This window comes from Apis florea, unplaced genomic scaffold (assembly GCF_048593485.1).
Source record: "Apis florea isolate Af1SG1 unplaced genomic scaffold, ASM4859348v1 contig_3794_pilon, whole genome shotgun sequence".
Classification (NCBI taxonomy): Eukaryota; Metazoa; Arthropoda; class Insecta; order Hymenoptera; family Apidae; genus Apis; species Apis florea.
This window is the reverse complement of record NW_028256857.1, coordinates 936,824-964,512: the sequence shown is the minus strand read 5'-3', so window position 1 is coordinate 964,512 and position 27,689 is coordinate 936,824. Positions and strand designations below refer to the sequence as shown.

The following is a 27,689-nucleotide window of genomic DNA, read 5'->3' as shown; positions in this document are numbered from 1 at the left end:
AATCTAAAATATTCAAGACTGTAAAAGATAAATTTTTAAAATATTATATAAAAATATTATATAAAAATTTTTTAAATAGAAATAAATAATAGTTAATAGTTATAACTTATGAGATAACGTAATTTGTCTGTATTTTTTTATTATGAGATAATTATTTCAATAATAATTATCTCCTATAGATGTAAAGATATCATAATAATATCATTTTCGCAATTCTTATATTAATGCTTGGTTAATATCAAATTGTTTTTCAAGATATTAAATATTTTAATTTATAATATAATAAAACATTTGAAAATCATTTAAACTTTGCGGCAATTTCTTGGACATTTTTGAAACATGAATTATCTTACTGCTACTTGAACAAAAACATAAAAAATTATAAGCCATACGACAATTTTAAAAAGTTATTTATAATTATTCGCAAACAATAAATCTGTTAATATTTTTAAGTAAGATATTTATGAGGCATTACATATCTAACTTTAATTATATAATACGCATGCGCAAGACTACCCTGTTCGGCTGCGTATAAAGATAGACGTATGCATGCAGTGACGAGCGAAAATGTATACAGTTCCGTGAATAACGTTAAAAAATCTTAAATAAAATCTTAAACAACAATATATCATTCATCTTATATAAATTACTTTCATTTCGAGTGTTTCAAGTGTTTCATGATCATATCCAATATATTAATGAATATAAAAATAATTATCTTTCGATCAAGTTACAAAACAAAATAAAAGGAAAATATTTAATAGAAGATTTTTCGGATGAGTTTAGAAAAGGATAATGATTGACAGTGATGTTAGTGCAAACAATTGAATAGGATGAGTATCAATAAAAATTATATCAAGAATAGATTTAGTTAAAATCGGTAGTGTTTGTGAGAAAAGAACAATTTGTTCAATACAATAATATTTACGATGTTACATTTCGTACAAAATATACCCGTACGGAATAACGGAATCGCCCTCCAGTTTATCGATTCCATGAGACAGACTGATACGAAAAAAGGACAGGAACCGATGGGTGCGCAGTATGGACCACCCTTACTATGAACGTTGACGTGTAACTTCATATAATATGCAAATCGTACGTACGTTTACTTCGATTCGAATTTGTATTATTACTTTATTATATATGTCATAAAGTATTTATATCCATTATTGTATCTTTTAAATAAATAAAAACTTTTATATTTTATTTTTACTTTCCAATGTATTCAAAGTATTTCATATTTTTCTTATTAGTAGTGTTTGCAAATAAAATATTAAAATAACCTCAAATAACAATGAAAATAAAAAAAAATTATTATGAAAACAAAGCAAATGAGTTTTAAAAATATTGTTTTTAAAAGACGAAAAACCAATTGCTATGTTTTAATTATTGTACTCTTTTATTGAATATATATTGTACATATAAAAATTGAATACTAAATATATATAAAAAACTGAATACTGTGCACTATATTAGATACTGTTCTATATTGTTTGTTTGTTACAAAATAAGGTTATGTCTTACTAAAAGATTTTTTGCGATAGTAATTAACATATTAAAAATTTGACTACATTTGGCATAGCATAATAAAAGAAACAAATTTAAAATTGACTTTAATATTGAATTATTTAAAAAAAAAAGAAATATTATATTTATTTCTAAATGAATTATTTTTTTATTATTTATTTTTTATAATAAATTTTTTTATAGATATAATAAAGTTTTTATTTACTAAAACAATAAATTTCGTGATATTTCTTAAATTCTGTTTACTGAATTATTTCTAAACTTCTTAACTTTACATAAAAATTATGCCAAATCGAATATTAGAAATTTGAAATATTGCTTTCAGAATTAAAAAAAAATGTGTTATATTTTTAATTAAAATAAATAAATAATAGATAAAAAATTAATAAATAATTTAATAAATACAATTTATTTATTTATTTGTTATCAATAATTTGATTATGTTAATTATGAATAGAAAAAAATAAGTTAGGAATACAATAATTGATATAAATATCTTGTTCGTATAATAAATATAAGATATCATCATACATATCCAATTTTCATATTATCTTCTTTAATTAATAGATTATGATTTACAGGATGAAATATATGGATATTTTTATCTTTGAATTATAGGAATTTGAAAAACAAGAAGAAAACATTATTTATATTACATATTCATTATTTATATTACATCATCTATATCAAGTTTTTGAAACACTTATGTTATAGTTAATCAATTATATAAATGCTATAAAAAAATAAGATTAAATAAATTAAATACATATTATTTAATGCTTATTTGAAATTTCGAGCAAGTTTTAAAAGATATAGAATTTAAATTTTAATTTTAAAATTAAATAAATAAATAATATATATAAAAGATTATTAAATAAAAATAAAATTTTATTAAAATTTAAAAATTAATTATATTAATAATTTGTAAAAAAATATGATATTAAAAATATATTAAAAATTAATTAAATTCGAAGATTAAAATTAATAAAGATAAATTTAATGTCAGCAATAACGATTAAATTTAATTTATAAATTAATTTATCTTAATAGATTAATGTTAAAAAATAATAACTAAATTATTTAATTTTGGATAAAATTTAATAATAATTATTAAATTTAATTAATTTTAATTAATTAACTATAAAATTTAACTTAAAATTAAAATATATATCCCATTATAAAAATTAATGAATTTATTAAATTATTAAATTAATGTTAATGTTAAATTAAGTCGAAAATAAAAAACAAAATAATAAAGACAGTTTTTAAAGACAATTTTCATTGTTTATTATCGTATTAGAATTGAATTCAAAATCATATAATATAGGATGGATATATACATTTCTACTTATTTCACAATAAAGATTATTTAAAATATACAAATTCATGTTCAAAGTACAATAAATTAAATATTATAAGATAATAGCGAATGTGTATTATAAATAAAACTTTTTGAATCAATTTTTTGAAAATTTTTTGAATCAACAGTAAATATGTATTATAAATAAATTTTGTAAAATTACTATCCATTCTATACATCAATAAGAATAAAGATCAATTTATATGCGACATAAGCATCATATAAAATTAAATTTTTTCTAAGAATTCATATCACAATAAGTATCATCATAGTTCACTCATTGTTTAAATGATATTATAATCAATATATTCCAATAAATTTTACAAAAAAAAATGGAACAAATAGAATTTTTACGATTAAATAATATGCCCAATTCCATAAATTTTTTGATAGCCGCAAAATATTAGAGTAACATCAAACAACTTTTTAAAATCGAAGAATTGTTTTCAAAAATCAAATATTTGCGAAGATCCGATTTTCAATTTTGATATCGCTTTTTTAATTCTTCATAATTTGATCATCATTTTAATGAAAAATTTCATAAAACACTTACAAGATTCATTCAATTGTTTTATATATTAGATTTCGATATGATTAAAAAATTTTTACATTATAAAACAACAGAAATTCGATTATATAAAACTAATTAGATTATAAATAAGATCTTATTATTTAAAATTTTAGAATTTATCCTATACATATAACTTATACACGTTAAGATAATTTGTATAAAACCATATATAAATATAATGCGATAAAATAGCATATTTTTAATTCAATAAAGAATTAAAAATATGATTATAAGAAATTTTTTTATATTTAATATTAATATAGTATTTAAAAATATAAAAAAATATATACATTTGAGAAGATCGAGATTTGAATTTTGATACAATTATAACTGGTAGGACTGTTGGAATCGACAGTCATTCAAGGAAAATGAAGAAGAGATTGGTCCTTTGCTTTTTCTGCGCTGTCATATTCTTCATCTTGATGATTTCTACTGACAATGATTTTATTCAACAACACGTTTCACCATTGATGAACATCGTTGTTTGGGATGATATTTCGTGTTACAATCAACCGAATATGCCAGACAGTCTTTTGGATTTTGATCCTAAATTAGGTATGTTTATGAAATATAACTAATATTATTTAGACATAATCATTTTTTAACATTAAAATGATCCACTTATCATACATTACGGATCTTTCAAAATTTTGTACACACACACATACACACATATATTAAATAGTGATTCTTGGTGGAATAATAAAAGTAAATTATTTTGATTATATTTTATACTTCTAATTGTGTCGTTTGTGTTACATTTTGCTTATTGTTTATAATATAATATGAAGATTATATAAGTTTTTTAAATAGAATTATATATTTTTATATAATATTATAATATTATAAATATAATTACATAATATTGTAATAGATAAAATTAAAATGAATTCAATGATATAATACTATGATATTAACATAATTTTGAATATAAAAAATTCATAGAAATTGACCAATCAATACAAATAATGAAATAGCTAATAAAATAATTGAGTTATTTTTAAATTATTAATTATTAATTATTATTACAATTATTTCATTGACAACATTTTTATTAATACGATTTCATTGATATCAAATTTTCCGACAATATTTATTTATTTATCGATATAAAATCATCGACAGTCATTTCATTGATATTTATTTCATCGAACTTTTGATCATCTTTTATCGACAATTATTTTATATATATTATTAATTATTATTAGTAAACGTGTTTTTATCTACATATTCATTTTCATAAAATTATCATTTTTATTAAAAAAAAATAATGAAGCAAATTATAAAAGTTATCATAACTTTATCGATTAATATATTATATACATATTATATACAATATAATAATATAAATATAATATAACTTGTATTATAAAAATATATTATGTAGTAATACTTTTATAAAATTCATTTCCGTGTACATCTAATTTTATTTTATATTATTCATTGAATCCTATTTTCTTGTACACGATCTTCTTTTTTTTCTTTTTTCATTGTGATAATGATAATTTTTTAAGAACATCTTCAGCTCTTTTTAAATTTCAATTTTGAATAATAAAAAACATTATTGCGATTATATTATCAACATCAGTGCCAAGCTTTTTTAGAATTTTAATATGGAAAATTACACGAATCATTATCATAGGCCGACTATTTTCGATAAAAATAGTGAAGGTTGAATCATTAATGTTGCATTACGTTTAATGCTGCCATTTATATATATATTAAATCATTTTATATATATTTATTAAATCATTTTATAATGATATTAGCTTTAAAAGAAAGTAAATTTTTTAAATCATTAAATGTGAATTGAATATTTTATATAGGTTTTATATTTTTTTTACTAAATCTATTTTTTAATAAATAATTGCTTACAATTTTTCTATATAATTTTTAACATAAATGAAAAAATAATTTTTTATTTTTGTCGATGAAATTTGACTGCATTTACGACAATTTTTCTAAAATTCATAATAACAAATTATGATTTTAACACAATGCCTAATTCAGAAGCTATTTATATATTAAGAAATTTTAATATATAATAATTCGTAAATTTTCTATCATTTCGATGACAAAAGTGCATATACTAAAAGAAGAATTTAATTTTTCTGTTCAATATTATCATATATGATTTATAATTGTTTATAAAAGTTAGAAATTAATTTAAATATATTATTAACTTTCCATTAATCAAATTTTTCCTAAAATTTTTAGTTTATCATATTCGTCAAAAATAATATTATATTTCTTGTTTACTTTCTTATAATCTCTACAAAGAATTTTCCATTTAAGATTTTCGATAATTTATTTGATAAATTAAAATTATTAATATTTTTTGAATACTTTATGCTTATTTTTTTTTCTTTGAAATAATATTCAGTATTGTTTTAAAGTATTTCTGGGAAAATATATTTGAATAGATTTTTCAGTTTCTGTAATTATATTCATAACAAATTTGCCAGCTTTATTATTAGATAAGAAATTTCCGTTTATTATAACATTTTATGATTTCATATCTTAACTGTTCCGATGCATGATTATGATTTAAAGCATCGTAGTTATGAATTATATACTTATTTCTGTATTTCTGCATTTATAGTTATTAGTCTTTTCTCTCGTACCGAATAATATAAATTATTCCTATTTTTTGACTTATTGAATACAAAACTACAATAAAAATGTTTATCGCGATTGGAGGAGAAAAATTCAATTTGATTAGAATTTTGATTTCCTTTTGATGAATTCATTTCATCTATTCTATACAAATTAAGCTATTATTATAAATAAGTATATATAGAAATCAAACATAAAAATATTAATCAAGTAAGTGATAAATCTTCTATAGATTAAAGTCCAAGTTTAAAAATATCAGTGATTTTAATGTATCGATAAATAAATGTTATTAGCAAATTCGATGACTTGAAAGAAATAATTATAGTAGAAATATTAATAAATATAAATTTATTTTAACAAATATTTAAAATAATTTACTAACTTTTTTTTTTAATTCTTATTAAATTACATTGATATTTATCTAATTTTATCTAATTTTGAGAAATAATAAGAATTATACGTATCATAATATCAATGTACGAATTACAAAAAGGACAATTTCATGAATCATTTAAATAAATATATTTATAAATATAAGTTTATATTATTTCGAACAGACTTAGTGTGAAAATAAATTATCTAATTGTGATAAATATTTAAACTCATTTGAAGATTATTATAATAGGTTTTCAATCATCATAATAAAAAAAACAATAATAAAAATATATAGTTTCATTTAAAAAAGATTTGACATTCTTCAAATTTTAAAAAATATGATATTGAGAAAAATTTGCCTATCATAATATTTTTTTTTCAAGTAATGCTTTTTTCTTTGATTTTTTATTATGTCGTAAGTAATATGAATATGAGTAATATGATAAGAGACATAACAAAATATTCGAATTAAATTCTGTACAACAAAATCACAAATTGCTAATTTCATTGAAATTTCCGTTTTGAAAACAAATTAATTCTTTGTAATTTAATTATTTTTTTATTTTATGCGCTTATACGAATCTACATCAATTAATATTATATTTGTATTTTAATTGCATTTATTGTTTATCAAATTTACAGTTGATTATATTTGTGCACATTTGATCAAATTAGTTAAATAAGATAAATTCAAAAAATATGAAATTCTATTAATCAAAACTACTTTAGAAATTTATTATTTAGTTGATTTGAAATATTTTTTCAAGTTTCAAATAATTTTTTGAATTTCAAATAATTTATGAATTTTTGTTATTTTTGAATTGTTTGTATTCAGCAAGCAATCCAAAATTAATGTAAATCTATTATTTAATGTCGATATATATTTTACTTTTCAAATACTTTTGAAATTTTCCTTGACTTAGAATGATATCTTGAACGATAAATTTGTATGATGTCAACTTTGAATAAATTGACAAATGCATTGAAATAATTGCATATTAATATAAAATAAAAATTAATTAAAATTAGAACAAAAATAATTTTTAAATTTGTTTTGTGGTATAATAAAATAAATGCGTATCTCAAAATCTACAAATGAAAATATTTCATACATTCAAAACTTTTATCAGACGTTTCAATAAACATTACTATCTTTAATATTTTAACTATTATTGCTTTAAGTTATTAAATTAGTATTATGCTCTTATCAATTTAACATTTATAATATAAGCATCTATAAATATCTAAGTCGAAGATTTTTCAAGATATATAATGAATTTTATGTAACTAAAAGCAAAAATTGAAGCTATTTAAAAAAATGATTTGAACATTATAAATTGTGAAATTATGTAGTTTTAACAATTTTTTTATTGAAAGTGTAATAGGAGAATGAGAGTTGAATTAATTTTTTCAAATGAAATTCTATACTTCTTAGTTATAAAATGACAATATTTATTAGTAAAAATTTAATAATCTTTATAATTTTATCATTTTATCTATTATAATATGGATTTGATATAGAACAGATATAAAATAAGAATGGTCTGAAATAGTTAAGTCAAATTCGACAATATCAATCAGTTGAATTTTGCATGACTGCTATTTATAGATTATTATAATATTTATAGAACACTTTAATTACTTTTAGAGATTGAAATAAACATAAAAATTGAAATGCAAAAATGTCGGTTAAAGTTATTTTATAAATTATATGCGATTTAAACGTTAAAAGTGCCTATAGATAGACTAACCATACAATATCAATTATGTATCATAGTGGCACTTGTCTAGCTATTTTAAATATTAAAATCCTAGTCAATCAATAGAGTTAATTTAACGAATCATAAATTTTATTATGTATATATATTTAGTTGTTCCATAATTTTTATAAATTTCATTTTTTCAGATTAGATTATTGAAATAGATTAGATGATATTAATATATTTTAATGATATTTTATCATTTATAAAATTTTATACATGTTATTTAGATACAAAGCGTTCTATTTATATTCAAGAGTCAAAGTTCAATTTTTTTAAAACTTTCACCATTCGATTTTTTTAAAATATTTTTATTTAAAAAATATTCGAAAGAACCAATTTTTTTTATAAAGATTCATCAAATTATTTGACTATTTTATTTCACGTTAATTGTAATCTATTTCATATAAAGATCTAATCTATGTAACTTGTAACTTAAATAATAATATGCAGATAAATTATAAAAAATCTAAAACATTCAATAAGAAAATAAAATTTTAATTAAAAATAAACAAATTTGTGTATTTTTCAAATTTTGCTCTTCAAATCCATGCATATAAATACATGAAAAGATTTTTCAGAATAATACAAAATAATATAAATATAATGTCTCAAATATTGACAAAGTTTAATTGGTGATTCCTGAAATAATTTCAAGCAACTTTCTTTTTCGCAAAAATTTTCACTTCGACTTTGTTAACGAATTATTAACAAAAAATATTAACTAATCACAAAGCGCTTGCGCTTGACGCCAGTACATTAACTATAAGATAAAAATCAAAAAATCAAGTTTTATGGTAGCACATAAAAATTTCATAATTTCTTGGATATTTATTAATAAAATTAGAAGTATTTTTAAAACAATGAATCGAATATCAATTATATCTGGATATATTACTTGCAAGTCAGAAATTTCAATTGAAATTTATTTTTTAAGTGATGAAGTAATGAATTGTTTTATAGAAATGAAAATTTTTTTATTATTTTCATGAAATATGTTTATAATTTAGTAAAATAAAAAATATTGAAAATAAATATTCTTTCTTTTAATAAGTTTTTATTTTTTCTTTCCAATTTTTTGAAATTAATAAATTAATAAATTTTAATTTCTTTTGATACTTTTAAGGTTATTAACTATTTAACTATTTAATTTAAAAAATATTCTTCAAAATAACTTCATTTTTATTCAGGATTTTCTTTTCACAATCTATATAAACAAATATATTTTTGCTATAATAATTTTCGAAGAAAAAAAACTGAAGTTACATTCAAGCTTTTCTGCAATTACAAAATTCTACCGAATTCTATGCAAGTAAATAATAGAAGTAATAATAGAAATAATGTAAATAATAACTATAATAACAATATAATGAGATGTAGTAAAAATTAATTATAATTAATTATTATAATATATATTATAATATTATTATTATAAATATTATTTATAACATTATATATTTACATTATTATATACTTATATTTTGTGTATATTATAAAACAATTAATTAATAATATTTATATCCTATAAATATAATATAAAATAAAATAATAAATTTATTATTTGTAACTGTATTTTTATTGATTATTTATAAAAAGTATATTATTATAATATATTAAAATAGATAAATAATAAAAAACCAAAATTTAATTTTTATTTTTAAATTTTGATACATTGTACATTATCTGTTTCAAAGTAAACAAATCAAAGTATGAATTATTATTGCAAAAGTTATATCGAGTTATATTTTATTTATGAGCAATGAATAAAATAATTAGCATTAATACATATTGTTTTGACTTGTTTGTTCAAATGACTTGACAGTATGATGTAATAGCATATTATTGCGCACTTTATATGCTTTTTGTTAATAACTCGTTAATTCGAAATGAAAATTTTCACAAAAGAAAAAGTTGCTTAATTTATTCATTAATTGAGTTTTGTCGATCGACTTCTCAGGAATATCTTGTATATATATATATATATATATATATCATTTGTAAAAAATTCTTTGGGAAAATAACATTTATTATAAATGTTTTTAAAAACAACTACACGAGCAATACTTAATGAAATTTTCTACAACATATATAATATATCTCTAAACTTTACCTATTTTGTGATATTAATTCTATTTATATATATAATTATAATTAATTAAAATATATTATAATTTTCGTCCATAATGTTCATAATAGAGAAACTTCTAACATGTAAATTGTATTATATTTAATATTTTGTTTCATTTTAAAGTTCAAGATCGGTTTAAAATTATTTTATAAAATCTTTAAATTAAGCTATAAAATAATAGTAAAAAAAAAACGACCTTGAAAAAATTAAATGTAATCTTGATATTTTATAAAAGAACAGATATAAAAAATTAAACAGCCATTTGATAAATGCTTTCACATATAACATTTACACATATAACAATTACATATAATTCAATTAAAATTTTTTTAATGAAATAAAAACAACCAATAGGTAACGAAATATACATATTAAAATATTTCTAGAATAATTTTGGGATAATTAAAAATTAAAATAAATACAAAACAACAATAGTTTTGCATTTATTTTTAGTAATATCTAATATATAATACCAATTGAAATTTATTTTCTTATTATTTATTGTTATTATTGAAATTATTATTAAGCAATTTAAATTTGTGTTAGTTAGATAAAACAAATCACATATTTCCGGTACGACGCGCTACTATCTTATATATAACAAATTTTAATTGTTTATAATTTGATAAATAGCTTCAATTAATTCAACTTTTACATTTGTTTCTATAAATTTTTAAGATGTTCGAATTTTTAATGATGTTCCACAAATATATTAACATTTGTATATTTCATACAATTCTAATATGAAATAGATCTCTTTTTATTAATTTACTTTATGAATAAAAATGCTTAAAAATATAATAAAAATTATTTTTTATTAAAATATGGTTAAAATATTCTTATAATGTGATTCTATTTTCTTCATTTTATTACAAGTATCAGCTGAATTGTTAACTTCAATTGCACTAAGATTTTTAAAAAAATGTCACAATTAATGAGATAATTGTTGAAATATTACCATAATATACCATAATTATTAGAGGTAATCTCATACTACAATGAGCGTAATAAACTTTATCAACCACTTTAGACAAAATAAGTCCACACTAAATAAAAGATTAGTTGAATAAAAAACTTATTTTATATAATGTATTTTAATATTAAGATAATATTCAATAAAATCTATTTTGAATTAAATATTCATACTAAGATATTAAATATTCAGTTCCATTTAGAATTTTCGCTATTAATTTCAATATCTTATTGACATGCCTTCTCTCATATACTCATTTGTTTTAGGAAAATAGCAATTAAAATAGAATAGAAAGTTCTTAATATTATATAATTTTTAACTATTTGCATAATTTTTTTATTTATGAAAAGCGTTTTTTTTATTATTTAATTTATTTTCTTAAAAAAAATATTTTTGTTTTTAGAAACTATAAATTTTCAAATTATTAACTTTTAAATTTATTAATTAATGAAAATATTAAACTTAATTATTATTGTCATTCTATTACTATCATTCTAAACCTGTTTGATACAATTACTATTAATCAATAAAATACTTTTTTTTTTTTAATACTTTACAGATTAAATTTAATTTTAATTCTAATAAATTTTTTCGCGATTCGTTTTAATTTTATGCAATTAATCTTTTTCGAATAAATATTGTATTTGTTAAAATACAAAAAATATTTATAATATTTTTTTATAGAGAATAAGAGACGTTTTATACTATATAATTTATTGTATTTAATCATTTCCTATTAAAACAAAAGAATTTCTTTTCCTATATAGAAAGATCCTATATAGCATATATCATCTCATTTTAATATTTTGATTTTCTCAGTATTATTGTAACGAAAAAAAAAAAAAATTAATAAAAATTTCAAAAATATATTCTGATGTTATTAATTCTTTTATGATTAGATAAATAAAAATAATATAAAGAATAATTTTTTTTTAAATGAAATTATTTTTTAATATGTTAATTGATGAAATTTGATATTCTTTATAATTTAATATTCTATACAAAACTTATGTATACCTAAAAATTATTATAATTTAGCAAAAATAAAATTATTTTAATTTAAATTTTATAAAATTTATATTGACAAGTATAAAAGACAAAGGAGACATAAAAGACAAACAGACGATATTCATACAATAAATTTTATAAAATTCAAATTAAAATATCTTCTAAATTAATAATTTTTAGGCATATATAAGTGAATATTTTTATATGAAGAATATCGAATTGCATTAATTAATGTAGTAAAATAAAAATATATAATTCCATTTAAAAAAATAAAGTTAAATAAAATTAAGTTCATGAGTAATTTTTATACATAATTTTAATTTTTATAGTTTATTCATGAAAAAACTAGTAATATCTATCATAACGTGTTCTTCTCAACATCATTTAATTTTCATATGAAACATTTTTCATTGTGAGTAATAATTATTGAGAATTAATAATAAATATATTAAATCAAGTGTGATAACTTGAATTGAACTTGAATTGTTGTAGAATGTTAATATATTTTTGGTATTATTTAGAATTTTTTTAATTCTGGAAACTAAAATAAATATAAAAATATTGGATACAAGTTTAATTATTATAAGTTTAATTAATTATTATTAATTCATACAATAAGTAAAAAACTGAAGATGTAAATTTATATAACGATTTAATAGAAAAAAAAATTCGAAATCTTTTTGTCATAATGTTTTCTCATATATTGGAATAAGAAATATTGATTGAAATGCTGGATTAAATACAGTTAAAATTTTCAATAGTATCACATTTTAATATTCTATATATTTTGCTATTTTTTTAATATATTTGATATTGACATCATATTTTACTTAATAAGAATAGAAAACAGAATATTAAGTTATAATAATAAGATTATATGTCATAATTATAGGATTAGTATGCATGAAAAATCAATCAAATTATAAGATTAAATATTATACATAATTAATAATCGTAAAATTCTTTTATTATTTTTAAAGAAAACTAATGATTCTTTTCATAATTTTAGTCTTTTTAATGAGTTATATTCAATGAAAATGCTTGAAACTTTATCTTAGGAATGAGTTTATACGAATGTTCCTATATTTTTAATATTTTATATGATAATACAATTTATTATAATCGTGATTATTACGATTGTGAAAGAAAATTTAATTTTAAATTTAAGATTAATTTTTGCAATAATTTTTATCAACAAATCTCCATAACAAATTTCCAAAAATATAAATATACTTATTTTAAGAACAATTTTGAGTATTGTATAATTAAAATCACATTGTTATCATTTATTGCTGGACTTATATTTTTTACGTTGATTAAGTATCTTAAATAGTAGAAGAGAGATGAAAGGAATTAAAGAGACATTTTTGTTTCAAACAAGATATAAAAAAATTAAAAGACTATTTTACTTCTTTTTTTTATTTTTAATAGATCGAAAGAGCCAATTATTTAACTATAGTCATACTATTATTAACCCTCTTTTATATTTGTTTTTTTTTCGTTTTTTAAAAAAGTTAAAAATATTTTCTATTTTTTATAAATTGGTTGTACTGGAACGGACATTTATGAAAAGAATAGTATAATAAAAAAAGAACTTTTTAAAAAACTCTTGAATTAATTCGAACTGGCTTTTTTTTACTATTTTTTCAAATATATAGCATACTGATATAATAACTAATTTAGATAATTTTCATAGAATTTTTATCACATTTTTTAAATAATTTGAAAGATCAAGATTCATCTATAGCAAATAATTTTTATTATATTTGGTTCATAAATAAATAAGATAATAGTTGAATCTTTAATCTGCTTAATAAAAATAATTAAAATTTAGCTAAATATAATTTATATTATATTAGATTATGTATTATAATTAAAAAATTTAGCAGTTAATCTTATTGAACTTTTTTTTCATATTTCATTTCTTATATTTCATTTATATTAACACAATTTCATTCACGTTTTTCAGATTACACATTTAAATTAAAAAATATGAAGAAAAATATTTTAAAAAAAAGTTTCTTACATAAAATAAGTGCATATTTAGAATTAGTGAAATTTTGGAAAAGGTTTTCCAAAATTTATGAAAAGAGCATCTATTTTATAAATTTAACAAATAAATTGAAAATCTAATCAATATTTATTATTAAACGAAAAACTTTAGATAATTCATAATATTATCTTAAATAAATTGATCAAATGTCGTAAAAAAGAAATTAATTAAACTAATAACAACACTTCATAAAACATTTCAAGAAATTATTAAAAATTTTACTTTTGAAATCGAAAACATTTAATCACGTATTACTATGTTTGATAGGATAATGATTTAAAACTGGATGCAAATGCATATGCATGAATAGAACTATATTATAGAACAAAAAAATCGTTTGGGCAAATTTTCCATCTTCAAAAAATTTATAAGTTCCTTTCAATACATATCCCTTTTTTTCGTCACTTTTTTCTAGAAGATAATAGAATATCTTAAATTTATAATCTTTGTAAAGAGAAATTTATATTTATCTATTCATAATTCGATTTTATTTCTTATGCATAAACGAAAAATTTATTTTAAATAAATCAATTCTTCTTTAGTCAATCAAAATATTTACTATTAATTAATTCTGAATGTATGTTTCAATACATCAAATATATAATAATAATTTTATTTTCCTTTATTCTTAATTTCCCCTAATAATAAAATTTTATAATACAAAAAAATATCTTTTTATAACTTGAATAAGAAAATTAATTCAATAAAATTCAATGTAAAATTAAAAAAAAATGTCTTATTATTCGCAGTTGTTTTAAGATATTTTGTTAAAAACATAAAAAATTATCAAAAAACATGTAAAAATAAATAAAGAAATTTAAAACATATAGGTAATATTTTAATGTTTTTGTTGCAAGCAAAACATCATTGATATAAACTGTAATGTCACTAAATCTTATCAATTTATTTAAGATATTATTTATCTTATAACATTGTTGGAAAGATGCATAAAATTTTAACAATTGAAGTTAAGAATAAAGTTATTTCAATTATTTTAATAATTAAATATTCAAAGCTATTAAAACAATTTTATTCAAAATTTTTATTAGTTACTTTTTTAAATTTAATGTTTAACTCTGATTTATTGAAACCGACTTTAAATTAAATGGCTATTTTATTAGAATAAATTTTCGAGATTCTTTTTAAAGATATGTATAAATATTTATTAATATGAAAAAAACAATACAATTTTAATTAAAATAATTTTCATTATTTATTTATTTTTCCTCTATCAGGTAAATGTCAGGTAAATCTAATTATCTCTGATATAATGTATAGATAGATAATCTATTTTTATAAGTTAAATCTAGTTTTATAATATTTTACAATTAATATTTTACAATATTTATACTTAATATGATTGATTCCTTAATAATTAAATTATTATCAACTTTATTACTTTGATTTACAATGCAATCTGAAACATGTTTTTCTTTAGTAAATATAATTGCATTATAGATATTATTTTATTTCTTAATTTCTTTTTTCACATTCATAAATCGTGATTTATATATAAAAATAAACCGATCGTATATAATCAATGGAAGCGATATAATTGGAATTAATATAATAAAATCAATTAGTGTTTAAAGTTTATATGTTTGAAGAAACATGTAAATTGAAACATTTTAAAGAAATAAGGAACTTAACAGACTTCTTTTTCATTTGATATTAATTTAGAATTAATCTAATTCGGACAGATAATAGATAACATAACAAAAAATAAATAAAATATAATAGATTACTACGGATATAGTTATTAATTAATTGCCACTCGATCTTCAAATGCAAATTATGTCATTATTAAAGCATGGTACCATTATTCCGTGCTTTTTTTTTTTACAAATAATCTTCATTTTAAATGAAAAAGTGTGTATACCAAAATTATAAGTAAAAAACGTATAGAAAAATTATTATTCACAAAAATATCTTTTTATTTTCTAACCTTGTCTTGCTCATACATCTATCACTGCATTTGTTATTTCTATTATTGAATTATTATATTATTATATTTGTTTCATTGAATAGATCTTAGTTTTTTTTCAAATAAATATAATTTTCACAACAATACGAGGCAATAAACAAAACATTTATCCAATTATTGTGAGTATAGCTATTGGCTATCGACTTATATGTCGAGTCTCAAGAACAAATTAGTACTATTATCTGTTATTTTACAATAGCTCTAAAAATAGTATTATCTTTTAAACTAGATAACTTTTTTATTGACCAAACAAGTTGAATTTTTTAGTAATTCTATTCTAAAAAATTCTATTTTCTTATCGATTTTGATGATTTTTAGATATATTATAGAGATATATTTTAGATATATATATTCAAGATTTTTAATATTTTTTTTTTTATGCATTTCAAAATATTAGCAAGAGAAAATTATTATTGTAAAATTTTCCATATGTGTGTGTGTGTGTGTGTGTGTGTGTGTGTGTGTGTGTGTGTGTGTGTGTGTGTCAAAAAGATTATTATTACATAGAATTATATATACATATATATATTTCTGCGGCAATATGTAAGTATGGGATCGCATTTAACTTTTTTTAATATAAATGCATATAAACTGATTCTATGTAATAATAACAATCTTTTGATAATTATTCCAAATAAGAACGTATTTTATAAATTTATAAATATAATATTTTATAGAAATTTAAATATTTTTAATTATGACAAAATTTTGAACTTTTTCCTATATAATCATTGCTCGGTTTTAATTTCGGCCAAAATCGTCTCAAAAATAATAACACGTAAATAAGAAAAATAAATTGAAATAATAAATGTACATATTTTTGTCAACTTCGATCATCGACATATTGTACTTCCAAAAAATATGCTTTTAATTGATATGAAATTTGGAAAAATTGAAAAAAGGAATGAACTTTAATTTTAAATTTAATAAAGCTGATAAAATATACAACATCTAATAAAGGTATACAACATGTGTTTTAATATGTTTAATTTTTTATTAAAATCTTATTCGAATCGCCGCAAAATCTATTATAAAGTAATAGTAGCAAAATAATGAAAAATAGATAAGGTTGAGAATAGATAGCTAAATGGATCATGAATTAGATAAAATATTTTTTTTTATATGAAATATTTTTCTTTTATATTATATTTTAGTATGATAAATTACACCTTTAAAATGCTTTAAATATATCGTATTATAAATTTTTTATTGAGGAGTTTTATACAGGATTTCATAAAAATGTGGGAATATCCGTTAACTGAAGATTCTTGAAATAATTTCAAAAAATATTTTTTTTTGCAAAAATTTTACACTTTGTTAATGAATTATTAACAAAAAAACATTGGTCAATCATGAAGTGTGTAACCTTGAATAGCATTAGCTATGTGCTATAGATCGAGTACGATCAAATTCATATGTCAAAGAAAAAATTTTGGATATGTTGAATATAATAAATATTTTTTTATTAATAAAAAATTATACCGAATTATATACGAACAATAAATAAACTATAATATTCAACACATTTTCAAAAGTTTTTGAAAATATTGCTTAAAATTATTTTAGAATTTCCAATTTACGAATATTCTAACATTTTTTGGATAAATGATAATGAACATTTTTCATTTTCAATGAGTTTTGTCACTTCATCTAATGGAAACATAAATTGTTCGTAATTATAGCAATGTACAATTAATTGTTATATTTTTTGTTTAATATAATTAAAGGCATGAAAAATTGAAATGGGTTCCTTGAATGGCGTATATTTTTTTTATTTATTTTACAAAAAACAGTTAAAACGATGAAAAATGCAACGAAATCCAAAATGACAATGGATATTAAATAATAATTCTTGTATTGAACATATATGCAAAAAGAAATATGTGAAAAAAATTTTTTCCATATTTTTTGGAAAAGTTCATGATATATTCGTCAAATACCATAGAATAGGAAATATACGAAAAATAATATTATAATTATTACGTGATGCTACAGCACTGGATGGATGATGGAGATGTATTAAAAAATTTGTCGCAAAATTAACCTAGATTTTAAAATCAAGATTAAATTTTTTTATTATTATTTGTATATTGTACATTATATATAATACACAAGGAACAAAAGTCTTAAAGAAATCATTCTCTTGAAAAATGATTTTAACATTTAACATTATTGTCGTTTTGACAATATTTTGTATATATAATTGTGAAATATAAAGTAAATAATTATCATATTTCCAACAAAAAATTCATATAAATTTTCATATTTCATCGAATACTTTACAACAGACTGTAGAAACGGTCTATCATTGCTTCTTGAAAAAATAAATCTAATACTTTCGCATTTGAACGAAGACATAAATACATTTTGTTTATCGTATTTTTCGAATTAGTTGATTGAGATATAATTGTGTTATATATGAGTTACTATGAATTATCGAAGTTCACTTAAATAAAAAAAAATGAAGCCGATAGTATAATTCTTGACAAACATTGAAAGCGAAATGTTAAATTCAAATCTTGATATTCTTTTCATTTTAGAAATACCACATATTTTAAAAAGCATGCATTTAAAAAGTTGCGTTTCATTTTTCATAATCCATAGACAGAAATCTTGTCAAACTGTGTGATTGTATAATTAGATATATATGAATATACGATTTATTCTTACGATTTATTCCTATTTGAATTACTGTCCATTAATAAATAAACAGCAGGAATGATGATTATATGTCCATTAATAAATAAACAGATGAACAGCAACGACCTTTTATTATGAGATCCATCTGATCTCTAATATGTTAGAATGAAATATTAATTTCTAAATACTAAATTATTAATATATATTGAAAATCAAATTGATATTTCTCTCGAATACAGTCGTCTTTTTTATTCATCAAATTCATTTTTCATTAGCTAATATCTAATTAAATTTTAAACAATTATATCTCTCTATGAGTATAAATATATTAGACAAAATTATTTACAAAACTTCAAAATCATTTTTCAAGAAAAATTTATTTGTGATATGTATATTCTTTGATATTTTTGTTCCTTGTAGCTATCCAATGTAATATAAAAAAATTTAACGCTGAATGTCAAATTTTTGCGGTAAATTTTTTTTAACAAATTTCTATCAAAAATCCAGAGCTGTAAAATCACGTTATAAGAGTTACAAGTCTTATTTTTCATATACTCTTTACTTAAGTATTTATATTCATATTATCGAATACGTTAGCTATCGCTTAATTATCAAATCCTGGAACTGAAATTTTAATTTTTCATTTATAATCGTGTATATTTAGAAATTTAATAGAAATTTAGATATTATTTGAAACATATATTTTATAAATTACGCTATATATATGTATAATACATACGCTGACATAAATTTACAAAATGTATGTTTCAAATTTTCATTATAAATAAAAAAAAAGATTCAAATAAAAAAAGTAAAAAAATTTAAATCATTTAGTTCAATTTTAAGAAAATTATTTTATTCTAATTGGTAAAGTTATATTTTTACTTATCAATTTTGATGGAAATTTCATCGAAAAACGTAAAAATTTTTATATTTATTACGAAAGCGTTGAAAAACTGCAATTTTTCACCGTTTTTAATTGTTTAATTCATAACAAAATTAATTGATTTCGATAAAATTTCCAATATATATATGTAATTAATATATAATCTATATATATCTTTAAATATATCTTTTTCGTTTTCATTCATAATTTTTATTCAGATAAAAAAGTTGTTAAAAATTAATTTTACTATTAGTTGTTAAAAATTAGCTTTATAGTAAACTAATCTTCAATATAGTTAACTAATCCTAACTTCTGTAAAAAATTCAATTCGTTTGATCAAATTTAAGGAAATTACTTATGATCCTGCAACAATTATTGACAAAGAAGATACGTTTGGAAATACAAAGTTGAATAAAATATTATTTTAAATAATTCTATTTATTTTAAATTATAATTTTGAAAATAAAATATTTTATATTTTGATATAATAAGTTTTATAAAATAGCATTTAAAAATATTATTCTATTCGAAGAATAATATTAAAAATATTTGGAAAATATTTCATCTTATAATATTTTATTTATTTCAATTCATTTCTTTTATTTTAAATATTAATATTGAGAATAACGATTCGCATTCATTATATTTAATGATTAATTTGATTATGAGTATGATTATGAAATAGCTGTAATAAGTAATTTCTTAATATTCTTTTATATATTATATATCGAAATCGTGATAAAATTGATAGCATAGTTTTTCTGCAAAAATTTAATTTTTTAGCATTATTTGTTTTCATTAATTTTTTTAGAAATATTTAGAAACTCTTAGATTTTATGAGAATAAATCGAAAAAACTATTGTGAAATGATTTAATATTTTAAAATTAAAATATTTTATTTCATATCAAATTATTAAAATAAAATATTTTATTTTATGTTTGAAATTGTTAAAAAGAAATATTTTATTTATTTTATTATGGTTTGATTAAAATAAAAAATTTCCAGAAATCTTAGCATCCTATTTAAAACACTATTTAAGCCAAACAGTAAGTTATTAAATATTTGAAATATTTATTTTTGCTGGTTAAATTCTATGGATTTACAAAAGTTTACGAAAAATTTACATATACAGAAATATACAAAATGCAATAACAATGCAAACATAACAGCAAAATCCAATTAAAAATGCAAATATCTACAGCAAAATATCTACTTAATTATAATATATTATTTAAAATGTGAAATAGATTTTTATATCAACTTCTGTTGCTATGTTTATAGGTAATTTATATAAATATTTATAATTTAATTATAACTTAATAAAATTTCAACTGACATTTTTGCATAACTTTTATGTTTGTTTTAATATTTAAAGTTGAAATCTATTATCTAAAAATCTTTCAAAGGCAACAATATTTTAATAACAAATATTTTAACGACTATACTCATAAATTAACTTTTATTCTTGATTAAATATTTTTCATATGAAAGTAATATCAAGAATATAAGAAATGTTAAAAATAAATTATAATAATGAATTTTCGTTTTCATTTATCACTATTTATTAAAAATTAAATATCAATTTTTTGTACTATTTGTCCTTCAACATGTATATTATCGCATCATTAAGAATGCACATTTTATTTTATTTCATTCTTGATTCTCTCGATCTATTCCATTTTTTTTTATTTTTTAACATTATATCTGTTTCGTATACATATGTTTGTAATTTAAATGTGTATAATATGCAATCTAATCGGTAGAATTAGAAATAGAATATTTTAAAAGTGAATTTGAACTTTGACCAGCGAAATTCTTTATGTTTCAGAAAATAAATGTAATTTAAATGTGTATAATATGCAATCTAATCGGTAGAATTAGAAGTAAAATATCTTATAAGTGAATTTGAACTTTGACTAGCGAAATTCTTTATGTTTCAGAAAATAAAAAAAAAAACTTCCAAATACTTGAATACTTAATAGTTAATACTTAAACTTAAATGTAATAAATTTGAACATTTTATGAATTTGGAAACTAAAATAATATTTCCAAGTAAACTCGAATATTGATCGAATAAATTGAAACTCTGATAAATATCTTATTAAAAAATATTAATTATTATATAGATTAATTCATTTCAGTAAATTATTATGTTATAGATAAAAAAAATATCGAATTTTATTTAAAAAAAATTGATTTGTTTTATTGTCTATTCTACTATAATAGACAAATTTTTATACCACGAAAATTCATCCAAATTTTTGTCTCTATATTTTTTTTTTTTTATATTTCATAAGATATTCCATTTTTCTATTTAAAAAAAATGTATGTATGTATATTATATGTATATATTATATATATATATATCATATACATGAAATACACACATATATATATATATATATATGCGTGTGTGTGTGTAAGTTACATGTATTATATATAAATATTCATATAATTTAGATATATATATTAATATTCATAGATATATAAATATTAATTTTAGAATAAGATAAAATATATATATATTTATATATAATACATATATATATATATATATATATATATATATAAGAATATATAGAAATAAGAATATATATATAATAAGAATATATATAAAATTCGCATAAAATGTTTAGAATGTTAATTAAAATATTTTTCTATCAAAAATTTTTTTGTCAAATTATTTTTCTGACTGTAATATTATTTTAAAAATATTAAATTTCTGTTTCATTTAAAATTTAAAAAAATCGTAATTATAAATAAATGTATTCTTTTTATTCCAATTAAAAATAGATAAACCAAACACGGACAGAAATATCTTTTTCCACGAGACATCCTGTTTTGATGAAAACGGTTTGGTGTTAAACGCTCGGCAAGCATGCGCCGTCGAATCCGCCGCAAAAATGAATCCAAATATGAACGTATATCTATTATTCGTTTCTCCTTCAAAGATTTCCATACAGTCCAAAGAAATGTTTGAACAGTTACAAACTTATCCAAACATTCACATCAGGTATATCAAACCCGAAAATTATATAAAGGACACACCTTTGGATCTATGGTACAAAAGTGATATACTGAAAAGAAGTCGATGGCCAAGAAATCATATGTCTGATATTCTGAGGTATCTAACACTTTGGAAATACGGAGGAATATATTTGGATCTGGATGTTGTTGTTATTACGTAAGTGCATTTTAATTGCAATTTATTATTTGAAAAAAATATACAAAATGTTAATATATTCGTAAGTTATTTTTGAAAGATCGATTCTAAAAATTAAAATAAACACAAAAAAAGTTGATTTACAAAAATTTTGATGAAACTTATTTATTAAATTATGAGCAATTTAAGTTTGTATTAAATAAAACAAGATGGAGACAAAATGATATAACGTATGATATAACGATATGACGGAGATAAAGCTGCATCTTCGCAATTTTAATTTAATACAAATTTCAATTATTTAATATTTTATTAAATAAGTCTCAATCAATTTTTATATCAATTTTTCATTTCTTTTGTCCTCTAGAATCAATATTCTAATGTCAGAATTTTATTTACATTAATATTCTGTGATTAGAGATTGTGGAAAATAGATAACTTATAATAAAGATTCTTATATGAATTCTTATTCTTATATGAATTATATTAATTTTTAAATATATTTTCATTATATGAAAATATAAGAAAAGTTAGATTTGTTTTACAATGTTTTATATTTTATTTTTTAATTACATTATATATTTGTATTTTATAAAATAATTGCAATCAAATAAATAGAAGAGAAATATATTTTATAATTAAAATAATACACTGTATATACAAAAAATTAATAACTCATGATGAATATTATCTAAATTAACATTTGATTATAGTTTCAAAAGTATTATAAAATATTTGAGTATAAGATTAATTCTTGATTTGCAATTAATGCGAAATTTGAAAAGGGAAAAAGGAATAGATCAGATCTAAAATTTTAGCTTCGATTATTTATTAGTTTTTGAAATATTAAAATTTCGATATTATACATTGACAAACTGTATATACAGAAATATGTAATTATTAATATATTGAATATTGTAATTAAAAAATACATAAAAATAATGTAAGTAGAAAAACGATCCCTATAAAATCTAATATTTGCGAATTTTTATGGAAACAATTGAATATTTTACATAGAATATCTTATAAATACAAATACATTTGATATTTTTCTCAAAGTCAAATTATATTAATCATGTCTACATAGGTAGAATTTAATGTATAATTTTTTATACATTTCTTTATAATATATAATATAATATATAATTTATATAATAATAATAATAATAAATATTATAATTATAATAATATAATTACATTATAATAATTTAATATATAATTCATAATATATAATGTACAATTTTAAATAAAATTTTTCATTAATATCATATAAACTAATAAATATTCAAAATTAAAATTTTATATTTCATTTTCTTTCTCTACTATTCTTCTAAATTGTGGCTAGCAGAGGTTTTTGGAATTCTATTTTAATTTTATATATAATCTATTTATCTAATCTCATAGTACATCATAAAATTATGATTTTATTTATTTTAACAAAGATGTTTGACTACAGATATCTATAAAGAATTTTATAAATGATAAGTCAAAATACGATGAAAATCAAAAATAAAAAAAATAAAATTTTTGATATGATTTTTATTCATAACGTACAGTTTACTTTTCAATATACAATCTTTTTTATTACATTTTGAATTAGATAAATGCTATATTTGGCTTTAAGATCACTATATTTATTAGCTATTTAATTTATTCTACATTCGTTTATGTAAAAAAATATTCATTATAATACACATCTCAATAAAATTTTAATACTATTCTTTATATTACGTAATTTATATATGTATAATAAAAATATAATAGAATTAAAAAAATCTCTGATAAATTATAAAATTTATAAATATATAATCAAATAATTTGTTTTTTTACTTCTTGATAGATCCATTGAACATTTAACAAATTTCGCCGGTGCTGAAGATTGGAAGTATGTAGCTGCAGGTGTAATAGGATTTGATTTTTCAACGCTAGGTCGACGAATGGCCGATGCTTGTATTCGCGATATACGAGCAAATTTTCGAGGCGATATCTGGGGTAATAATGGTCCTGGTGTAATTACTAGAACATTACAAAAATTTTGTTCAACAAAAAATGTAAGTAAGATTAAAAAATTATTACTTATCATTCTTTGAAAAAATGAATTATTTTCATATTATTTTAAATAAATTCTTATCGATATTACATGAAATAGATTGCATACAATAATTATAATGTAAAAGTATAGAATACGTACAATACATTTTTTTAATATAATAATTAATACAATATTCCTTGACAATTAAAACAAAATATGATTTTTATTATTTTATTAAAAATTTTATTAAGAAATATAATAATGAAGAAAATATAATAGTTACAATATAAGTTATTAATTATTTTTTAAAATACATAAAAATAAATTATATAAATTATTTATATGATCAGAAAATCTAATTCTGACATTAAATAAAAATTGATATTTATTAATTTTAATTTTTGAATAATTTTTTATTATTTTGTAAATATATAGAACAACTAAAATATTGTACAGGGTATCAGAAATTAACAGACAAAAAAGACTTAATCAGTGATTTTTAAGATGCTTTTAAACAATATTTTTTTTGTTTCGGCTTTGTTAATCAATTAGTGGAAAACATTGATCAATCACAAAAAAATTTACATAAACTTATCGCGCTATAGCAATAGTATTAGGCAAATGGATTTTAACAAACAAATAAAGCAATGAAGGCAAACATATATTGAGACTGTCAATTCATCAACTATATACTCAACTTTACCGCTGCAGTGATAAATTGATAAATTTATACATTTTTGATTATTCAGTGTTTTTCGTTAATAATTCATTAACAAAACCAAAACGAAAATTAAAAAAAAATATTAAACAATATGAAATAACAAAAATGATAAAAACAATAAGAATATTTAAAAAAATACCGAAAAACTATAATAAAATAAAAAATGAAATACATTCAATATTTTATAACTATAAAATCAAAATTCAGCATAATTGCAAAAGATTCATTATCACGGAAGTTTTGAGCTGCAATCTAATTCAAGTTCAAATATCCATGAAATAATATTAATATAATTTTAAAATTTTCTTTGGTTTTTCTTTAATAAAATTTTTATAAATTTCTTTAATTAAAATAAGATAAAATGTTATATCCATAGATTTGAATTATATTTATTAGTTCATAAAAAAAATCACAAATATGATTCAAATTGTATTATATTTAATCTTATATTAATACAAAAAACTCATTTGGAAGAAAGAGCATCATTAGTGAAAAAACCAATCTAATATAAAATAAGAAAGATAAAACAAAATAAAATGAGTGAATTATATACAAATAAGAATCAATATTTCTATTGAATAAACTAAACTGAAAAATTTCGATCCTGAATCTTTTGTATTTTTTAAATATTTATTATAATTCAGTTGATAATGAAACAATAAAGATAAAAATTAATATTTATATCTATATAATATATTAATATATAATATATATAATAATAAATAATAAATTAATATATAATATATATATAATAAAAATCATTTTTCTTTTGCACAGATTCAGAACATGTCCACGAGTCGATGTCAAGGTTTTAAAGTTTTTCCTCCTTCGGCTTTTTATCCAATCCATTACGACAATTGGAAAGTATACTTTCAGACAAAGAACAAGAATGCAACGATGAAGATGTTAGAAAAAGCGATGGCAATTCATGTGTGGAACAAATTAAGCAGCGCTGAAAAAGTGGACGTAAATAGTGATGTACCGTATGTGAATATCGCGAGAAAACATTGTCCAAAGATTTTTAACAATTGCGGGAAAGTATTTTAAAGAATTATCAGTGAATTTAATAAATAAAAAAGAAACTTAGAATAAGAGAACACAATCATATCATCTCTTGCATTACTCAATGAATGCATATCTTTTTTACGATAACAAACTATGCTTTCTACAATATTTTAGGAAATTTTTTTTAATGATATAGATTAATTTATATAAATATCCAATACATATGCTTGTATTTTTCTATATAATATTAATAAATAAAAATTATGAACAAATTTAAATGAACACGTGTATATAAAGTTTGATGAAGAACAGACAATTATGACAATATTAAAGACGAAAGTTAGTGAAAAAAAAAAAAATGAAAACAAATATGTACAATACATGTATATATGTTATGTATTTATAATATAAATGTAAGATAGATATATGATATAGCTACAGTTTTTAAATTGAGATGAAAACTTCGCCAAAAGTATTTATTGTTGCATCAAAAATATTTATTGTTGGTGCAATTATAACGTTATTTGTGAATTACAAAGAATTCTGAGGATGTATAACATTTAAAGAAATTTTATCAAGTATCTATTTAAAATCATGTTGCTTATAAAAAAAACTGTGAAGTTTGCAGTATATACATTTATTCATAAATATTTAAATATTTTATTGAATTATCAATCCTTGAATTGTTATAACTTCGCTAAATAATTTTAAAGATTGAACTTTCTATTTATGTTCAGAAATTACATTCTCTTGAAAACTATTTCAGTAGCAAGTGAGTAAAAAAAATGAAAATAATTTTTTCTAAGAAAACTGAAAAAATGATATGTAAATGTTAAAAAAAATTTGTATACAATTAAAATTATCATGAATTTAAAAATTCTCT

The 27,689-nt window shown here is 18.8% G+C and overlaps 1 protein-coding gene across 1 annotated transcript; it reads left to right on the top strand.

The window, feature by feature from the left end:
• Window positions 1-508: 508 nt before the first annotated feature.
• LOC100863408 (alpha1,4-N-acetylgalactosaminyltransferase 1-like) lies at window positions 509-27,175 on the top strand. The gene is made up of 5 exons (XM_012486643.3): window positions 509-1,098; window positions 3,799-4,016; window positions 22,679-23,069; window positions 24,889-25,099; window positions 26,579-27,175. Exons 2-5 carry the CDS (start codon window positions 3,830-3,832, stop codon window positions 26,846-26,848), a joined length of 1,059 nt encoding a protein of 352 aa, XP_012342097.2. The 5' UTR covers window positions 509-1,098; window positions 3,799-3,829; the 3' UTR covers window positions 26,849-27,175.
• The last annotated feature ends 514 nt before the right edge of the window (window positions 27,176-27,689 follow it).

Bases quoted from the DNA above. Each gene is read 5' to 3' on its own strand.
- LOC100863408 (XM_012486643.3), top strand. From the start codon at position 3,830: ATGAAGAAGAGATTGGTCCTTTGCTTTTTCTGCGCTGTCATATTCTTC. The intron at 4,017-22,678 runs GTATGTTTATGA...AATTAAAAATAG, and splicing joins GGATTTTGATCCTAAATTAG to ATAAACCAAACACGGACAGA. The intron at 25,100-26,578 runs GTAAGTAAGATT...TCTTTTGCACAG, and splicing joins AATTTTGTTCAACAAAAAAT to ATTCAGAACATGTCCACGAG.